General features: G+C 37.2%; 1 protein-coding gene across 5 annotated transcripts in view; it reads right to left on the bottom strand.

The window, feature by feature from the left end:
- Positions 1-1889: 1889 nt before the first annotated feature.
- Rpe65 (retinoid isomerohydrolase RPE65) overlaps positions 1890-8718 on the bottom strand; it is a 31982-nt gene continuing 25153 nt past the window's right edge. For 3 of the 5 annotated variants that reach the window (XM_039103279.2, XM_039103280.2, XM_039103282.2), the window contains 4 exons: positions 4451-4747; positions 4236-4347; positions 2707-2869; positions 1890-2429 (listed from right to left, as the gene is read on the bottom strand). In XM_039103279.2, the coding sequence (XP_038959207.1) occupies positions 2718-2869; positions 4236-4347; positions 4451-4747 (561 nt within the window). In that variant the 3' untranslated portion in view covers positions 1890-2429; positions 2707-2717. The remainder of the gene's footprint in view (positions 2430-2706; positions 2870-4235; positions 4348-4450; positions 4748-8718) is intronic. The other 2 variants (XM_063282647.1, NM_053562.3) reach the window with 2 other exon arrangements.

Raw genomic sequence — 8718 nt, 5'->3', positions numbered from 1 at the left:
GTATGGGAATGAAAGAGCTTAGTTCATAGTGGGTACCCTCAAGTGTTAATTTATTTGTGGCTGCTTTCAGAGATTATCCTCATTAAATTTTAATAAATTTGGTGTTCTACAGAAGATGTATCTAGATTCGTTCTAAGTCAACATTTTGTTACTGTGAGGAGACATCATGACCATGGCTGCTTTTATAAAGGAAAATATTTAATTGGGGCTGGTTTACAGTGTCAGAGGTTTAGCTCATTATTGTCATGATATGAAAATAGAAGTGGTGCTGGAGATGTAGTTAGCTGAATTCTACATCTAGGTCTACAGGCTGCAGGGGGGAGAGAGAGAGAGAGAGAGAGAGAGAGAGAGAGAGAGAGAGAGAGAGAGAGAGAGAGAGGAAGAAGGAGGAGAAGGAAGAGGAGGAGGAGAAGGAGGGGGAGGAGGAGGAGGAGGAGGAGGAGGAGGAGGAGGAGGAGGGAGGGATCCTATCTTGTGCTTCTAAAACCCCAAAGTCCACCCACAGTGACACACTTTTTCCAGCAAAGCCACACTTCCTTCAACAAGGCCATACCTACTCCATCAAATCCATCCTTTATAATCTCTTTAAGTAGCACCACTTCCTAATAACCAAGTATCCAAATATCGGAGCCTATAAGGGCATTTCTATTCAAATCCCCATGTTTCCAATCAGGTGAATATCATAAAGCATGGTGTTTTATTCCTTAGATTGTGGGGTACTGTAATCATACTGCCATACGATTTTTTTAAAAAGATTTATTTATTTATATGAATACACTGTCGCTGTCTTCAGTCACATCAGAAGAGGACATCAGATCCCATTACAGGTGGTTGTGAGCCACCATGTGGTTGCTGGGAATTGAACTCAAGACCTCTGGAAGAGCAGTCAGTGCTCTTAACTGCTGAGCCATCTCTCCTGCACCAGCCATATGATTTTTAGATAGATTCTCTCTGATGCTTGTTTGCATTTTCTGCTTTAGAATGTACTACAGAGATTTTCTCAAGATTGTCAACAAAGAGGAAATTATCAGTTAATAATTATTTCCTCCCTTCCTCTCTCTCTCTCTCTCTCTCTCTCTCTCTCTCTCTCTCTCTCTCTCTCTCTGATATAGGGTCTTATTATCTAGACCAGCAGCCCTTAAATTCACTATGCATGTCATGTTGGTCTTGAATTTCTGATTCTCTTGCCTCAGCTTCCCAAGTGTTAGAATTACAGGTTCATGCTCACCTAACGAGTAACCTTTTGAACATCAGAAGTTTTATTGTCTTTTCCTTTTTCACTAAGGTTAACATAAGACACCCCAAATGGAAATTCAAGAAGATTTTTTTAAATATAACTGCTCATTATCAGGGAAAGTTATACTAATTCAACTAAAAATTTGATCCTTAAAACAGACTCATTTGTTGCTAGAAGGGTTGTGGATCTATCAGCTCTCAAGTGGGTAGCTTTTCCTTAAAAAGTCATTTTTTTAATTAATTTAATCTGAATTTATGAGTTAATTTTCCTTTTTTACCAAATAAATTAGCTTACTTTACCAATTCTGTTCCTTTAGAGAACCCTGATTAGTATACTATCATATTTACTTTTATTAACGACATAGCCTTTAATATTTAATTTAATCTTTAAGACATTATTTGATGGGAGTCCTTAGTCAGCTACACACAGGTCTTCTCATTGAGAAATCAGAAATAATCATTGCTTACATTCAATGGAATAAAGTGTAGTATGGAATGAAAAAGTTTAAGTTCATGAGCTTGCTTCTTTAGCAATTATAAATATTGCCATGAGGTCTTAGATGACATTCCCAGGTACAAGAAAATGGTTGCTTTGCAGTATGTATACTTTCTCCTTTTTGAGCAATGTTACATACAAATCAAGTATAGATGACTTTTTTTAGATGTTTAAATTATTTTTAATAATTTGAAGCAAGTAAGAAGATAGCTTTCTAAAAACAACTTTTATTATAGAAAAGGCAGCTTTTCAAAGTCTACATTCCTTTCATATTTGATTACTAAGTGTTTAAAATAATTTTTCAGTTTATTTTTATCTCACAGAGAAAGTATCATCATATAAATAATCACTTAATTTTTAAAGAAACTACTTGTCCAACTCAGAAATTTCTGAAAAACAGTGCAAAATTGTGTACATCTTTGACTTAAAACCATGATAGACAGCAAGCTAAAATAAACAGAATTATTTTATTTTTTCTGTTTTTTTTAAGATTTATTTTACACACACACACACACACACACACACACACACACACACACACACACATACACACTGTAGCTATCTTCAGATACATCAGAAGAGGACATTGGATCCCATTACAGATGGTTGTGAGCCACCATTTGGTCGTTGTGAACTGAACTCAGGATCTCTCGAAGAGCAGTCAGTGCTCTTAACTGCTGAGTCTTCTCTCCAGTCCCTAAAATAAATAGAATTTGATCATAGATTTGGGGCTAGTTGGCCTTCTTGGTTTTGCCATTAAAAACGTGTCTTTCTAGACTACGTTGATGATTTTCTGTATTTTTAAATAAAAATTACATTTATTTATTACATATGGGTGTATATGTCCCAAAATGTATGTGTAGAGGTGAAAGGACAGGAGTAAGTTCTGTTCTTTCATGATGTGGATCACAGAGATTGAACTCAGGTTTTCAGGCCTGACAAGTGACGTTACTCATAGAGCCATTTTTGCTCACCTGGAATATGTTCATGGTTTTTTGAACAGTCCATGGAAGGTCACAGGAATATTAGTCTCCACTTCAGCCCTGGCAATTTCACTCAAGTCTTTGGCATTCAGAACCAGGAGATATGCAGGCTTTTGTCCTGCCCCAGGACTCACCACCACACTCAGAACTACACCTGTTAATTAAGGCAGTTTTGAGATTTTAAATACAGGTTAATCTGACATTGAAGTTATATAGTTAATAAGACAGTATTACATTAAGAAATAGAAATCATATAGAAATAAGTCACATAGAAAACCATGTACGCGATTCTCGTTCTTTAATAACCTGGCTGTGTGACCACTTGAAGGAATACTCTAAACTCTTTCTTCCTGGACTAGAGCTATCCTGAAGAAGGGAGTGACCTTGTCTATAAGACATCACACTTTCTTCCTACAACAACCAGATCAAAGTAGTAACTCATCAATATTGGCTAAGGGAGCAGATCTATGTTCTTATCTTTAATATAAATTATGATTAAGTAAAAATGTATACTTTAAAACTTTCAAAGCAGAAGAGTGTGTTATAACTATGCATTTCAAGACTTATATGTAAGTTTATTTCTTTCAAACAAAATGAAAACCTTGCTTTTATACTTTTCAATGAATGGTGTGAATGTAAAACCACTTATCAGAAAATGGCCACCAAAATTATTTATTATTCTTCTATGGTTTCCCACATTTTAAAATTTTAATCCTACAGAATATAATACATTTTCCTATCCTTGTGTTAATGGTTTAAAATTCCTTTATTATTTTTATGTGTATAGTTATTTTGTCTGTATAAGTGCCTGTGTACCATATATATGTCTGGTGTCCACAGAGGCCAAAAGAAGGTTCTGGATCGCCTGAAGCTGAAGTTACAGCTGGTTATGAGCTATAACGCGGGTGCTGGGAATTGAACCTTGTCCTCAACAAGAAAAGGCGCTGCTTTTTACCACTGATCTAACCTTCTAGGCTCCCTAGCATTAATGTTTAGTTGAGACCGATGCAATGTAATACAATTGCTTTATTATATGCTATGGCTCTGGTTCTTGCTTAGCCTCAACTTACTAAAACAAACAAACAAACAAACAAACAAGCATTAGAGTCCCAGACATGCAAATTCACTGATCTTCTACAATATTTTATTTCCTTTCTTAGAACTCCATCTGCTTATTCAGAAATATATTTTGGCGAAGAAAGGCAAATAGAATTCTTGCTGTTATGCCCTTTCTTGTCCCTTCCATTCAGAGCTTCACTATGACACAGAAGGTGCTTTATTGTGGTGTTTTGTTTTCATTTTGGTTGGTTGCATTTTGTTTTTTCTAATAGCAACCTATGAGACCTGACCAGTGATGAAAGTCATTTGGAAAGAAATTTCAATTCTTCAATGCAATACCATTCGGTTTAAGAACCACCATTTGAAAGTTAGTGAATAATCAGTCCAAACCCCTTCCTAATAGTGAACCCACTGAATTTCAACATAAAGGAAAGTTCGGACACATTCACTGCTTCCATTACCATCATCTTCTTCCAGAGCATCCGGTTGAGAAACAAAGATGGGTTCAGATGGGTAAGAATCCGGTTCTTGCCACATCCAGATTTCTTTAGTTTTGACATTCAGCTTACACAACTGCTTATGTCCAAGAAAAAGCAATTAGTTAATTAATGAACTGCTTTACTTGACTAGCACATAACTCAAAGATTTATTGGATGTTAGTAAGATGCTTTATTACCTTGTCTGGAACAAAGTGATTCAATCCAAGTCCGTATGCATAAGTGTAAGGTTTCCCCCCACATTTCTGGTAATTGATTTGAGGAAATTCAAAGGCTTTAAGACAGAACACAGGCACAGGAAAATTCAATATCTTTAAGTAGATCATTGATTCCCTTCTCAGCTTTTCTCTAGATATCTTACCTTGACGGGGCCCTGAAAAGAGGACTTCAGGTTCCAGCCATATGGTCTCATCACTGCACAGAATGGCTGTGGCAGTTGTATGGGGAAGTGTGACTAAATTTCTGCCTGTGTCAGCCTAAGAAAGAAGATAACAGAGACCACAGGGAGAAGAGAAGGAAATTCAAGTATCTGTAAATGCAGACGTCCCAAACTTTGCCTCCTCTTTTCAGAGGTCACTGCACAAGGAACAACAACGACGACCAGACAAGAAGGCTGGCTAATATATTGGTTTTGAAAGTCTTTCAGATGACATACTGGTAGGTTATAAGTAACCTGCAGGAAACATATTGTTCAGGGTTAAATGTCTGTCTCTAATGTGACAACCATATTGATTACTTTAAAATTCTCGATGATGGTCTTAGACTTCAGAATGTGACATTGCCCTGTCCTAAATGTCTATTCTTTCATGCAGCCAATCAGTCAGGCAAGTCAGTTTCTTAATCACTTGTGTGCTAGGCACCATGCTAGGTACCAGGAGGGGAAATAATATTTAGGGATTCTCCAATTGTCTACAAATTCAGCATTACAAATACAACTGGTATGACTGAAAAAATCTTGGTTATTTGGTTACTTCACAACCACTTACTGAGCACCTCCTGTAGATTATGGGTTATATTAGGTGTTAGGGAGACAGCTATAAAAAGGGTTGAAATGGACCTTGTGGCATGTGTGTGTGTGTGTGTGTGTGTGTGTGTGTGTGTGTGTGTATGTGTGTGTGTGTAATTTAAGAAACCACACGAAAGCACTGTAATAAAAAATTCTGTAGTATTGTGGGATAAATGAGAACATAGGTGACACCTGTGGGTAGGAAGGACAGGGCATTACAATGGGCTCATAATACAAGGTAGAGAATATGTCAATGTCAAGTAGGTGGAGAAAAGTTTCTGCCTGTTTTATGGAGTCAGAAAAAGACAAAGCCTGAGAACAATCTGAAGGTGAAATTTAACTCCAGGTAAAAATGAGAACAGAACTTTAAAACTCAGGAAGAAATAAGGACTGTTGAGGAAGTAATAATAATAGAACTACTTAGCATGCTTAGCATACTTAGACTTATGAAAAAGCAGGTGTAGCTGGGGGAGTGTCCCTGTGACAGTGAAAAGCAGAAATTTTGAAGACCTGGTAAGACCGGAACCTAAACCAGAGATAACCAAACCGTGGGGCTCAAGCCACAGCCTGGAAATATGGAGATGGTTTCCTGCTTCCATCCATTCAGAGTTTCTGAAGGCTCTGAGTGTTAAAGAAGGCAACATGGCCCCATGTAGGGGATGAGCAGGGAAGAGAGCAATGGAGGAAATGTCAGCTCAGACCTGACTACAACCCTACACATGCAATGCTAAAAGGAAACTCAGGCAAAAGAAAACAGGACTGGGAACATGAAGGAAAGGCAATAAGAAAGTGTTGACATCACACAGAGCTATCATAATCACACCCAACACACATCATCAAAGAGGACTGGAAAAACAGCCACTGGTCAGTCTTTGTCTGATATTTGCCTTTATCGACCATCTGAATACAGAACACTGATATAACAACACCATGACAATGTTAGTGAACAGTAGCAGTAGTTTTTATTTAGATGCCAGGCACTGTGCAAGCTATTTGGTATAGATCATATTGATTTGTTTCTCACAGCAGGTAAGTCCTGTCTTTCTCCCATTTTACACATGAGGAAATTTAGCCTCAGATGAAGTACCATGTCAAAGTTACAGAGCTAGGGCGTGCCTCAATCCTAGTCTTAACAAAATGTTTGCTTCGTTAGCAGCTGAGTTAGGACTCCATACCCATAGGGAAGTCACAGAGGATATTAGTGACTCAATTTCTTCATCAGTGAGATGAAGCTGTTCTCAGTGAAAATTAAGGGTTTGAGGAAGGACCCTATGAAAATGTAGTTTTTTTTTAAAATTATAGTTTCTGAAGAGCAACAGATGCCATCTGCCTAAGGATAAAAGTACTTATTATTTTCTACCTAGGATATAAAAATGACATATAGTTATATTTTCCAACAAGAAACATAGAGTTATATTTTAAACCAAAAACCTACTAGGCCTTATTTTTAAAAAGACATTTATCTCCTCTCATATGCATGTGATGGTACACACACACACACACACACACACACACACAAACACACACACACACACACCCTTAGATGATTGCATGAAAATAATGGGAAAACACTTCTGGATCATATTTTATACTCTTATTATTGAGGGGCAGAGAAGCTTATGTAGTATTTGGAGATTAACAGATACACTAATAAAGTTTACAGTGTACCATGAATGTAGAAATAGAAATAGAATAGTAGAGGGATTCAAATCCTGAGGAATTTGTGGGTTGAAATTTTAATATGGGTCAGAGTAAATCTCTTTGTAAAAGTAGGATTTGATACAAAAGTCTTAGATGAAGAAATCTCTAATGCACTCAAGCAGGGAGGGAAAAACTGTCCTAATCTAGAAGAATGGTACTGAGTATGTTCCAGGAGCACCAAGGACCAGTGCAGTGGTAATTATAGAACTCTGTGGCGAGCTAATGGGCTTAGACTGTGTAAGGCACATGGGTTATAGTGAGGACCTGAGCTTTCACTATGGATAAACAAGGGGAAACTATACAAGGATTTTGAGTAGGCAAGCAAGACACTGTAATTTATTCTTAAAGAAATCCCTCTGCTTTGTTGAATCTACACCTGGGTATTTGTTTTGAGTAAAAATGCAAGATTGGATTCAGAAAAACCACTTTGTTTTATAGTAGTCCAATGCAGACAATATGATTCTAGTTGGGCTGGTAACACTGCAATCAGTGAGACAGGATAGATGGAATTGAGAGTTTCCTAGAGAGAGACAGCAAGCCCAGTACCATGTTGTCTGATCTGAACAATCAAAAACTGGTATTATTTCACAATTGTTGAAACTATTTCAGGTGGTACAGTTTTTGATTGGGTTCAGTTTTAGGTTTTGTTGCTTACTATTACATTGAAAGTTGCAGGTAGCAGTTGATAACTTGAACCTTGAGATTCAGAATCAGGAAGAGATATTATTCAGGCTACTATAAAATAATCTGTCAAAGCACTGAGGGCATAAAAAGATACTATAGGAGCCAATGACTGAGTCATAGAGCCTTTCAGCCTAAAAAAGATATGTACTAGTAGCTTGTTAAGGAAAAATGAGTTGAAAGGACTTGGTTCCCTAAGAATAGCAAGGAAGATCTGGGAGGGAGGAAGGATGGGGGAGATTGCTGGACCAATGTATCAAGTGCAAGGATGAGAAATATTAGATTTGCTTAGGAAGATTGATATTCAAGGTATGGGTACAGATGCTGGTGGGTGGTAGACAAGACAGCAGGAATCTGATTCTTTTCTGATTACTTTCATTTCATTTCATTTCATTTTAGTGAGGAGAGGAAGATATGGAATATTTAACTAGCAAAGTAAGACAATATGTGAAGTTAGAAAATGAAGCAGTAAAATTTGTGGCCATTTAAAATTGAACCAACAAATATTACTGTGTGTTTGCAACACTTAAATTTAGATACAGAGATACAAATATGAAGAAGATAGATAATCTAATTGAACTACAGTGTAATTTTGACAAGTTTTATAAAGAATAATTATCTACAAGGATGTTCATAATTATTGACCATGCAAGGTGACTTGAGTGAGACAGGAAAGTGAGTATTTCAAGTTTGTAAGGGATATTAAGTGGCATGTTCAATGGAAGAAAATTTATAGTAGGAGTGATAGCAGGGCAGGCAGCTGTACACATCATGTTATTGTACGCTGTGTAAATATTATCCCGGTGTTATTCAAATGCTGATTTTTCTGCCCCATATCTGGTTGCATTCAGACATGGCTTTGTAATGCTTATTCTGACAGTCTCCAGTCTCAGGGTTGTATATAAATTGCTCCCCATCTATTCTCTGATTTGTCAATAAAAGCTAATCAGCCAGTGGCTGAGCAAAGGAAAGAATAGGGCTGGACTTCTAATCCCAGCTAGAGGAAAGGAAGAGTGGAAGGGAGGATTCACCATGAGAAGCAGGATCTGGAGACACCAT

This window comes from Rattus norvegicus, chromosome 2 (assembly GCF_036323735.1).
Source record: "Rattus norvegicus strain BN/NHsdMcwi chromosome 2, GRCr8, whole genome shotgun sequence".
Classification (NCBI taxonomy): Eukaryota; Metazoa; Chordata; class Mammalia; order Rodentia; family Muridae; genus Rattus; species Rattus norvegicus.
This window is presented reverse-complemented; position numbering and strand designations above follow the sequence as displayed.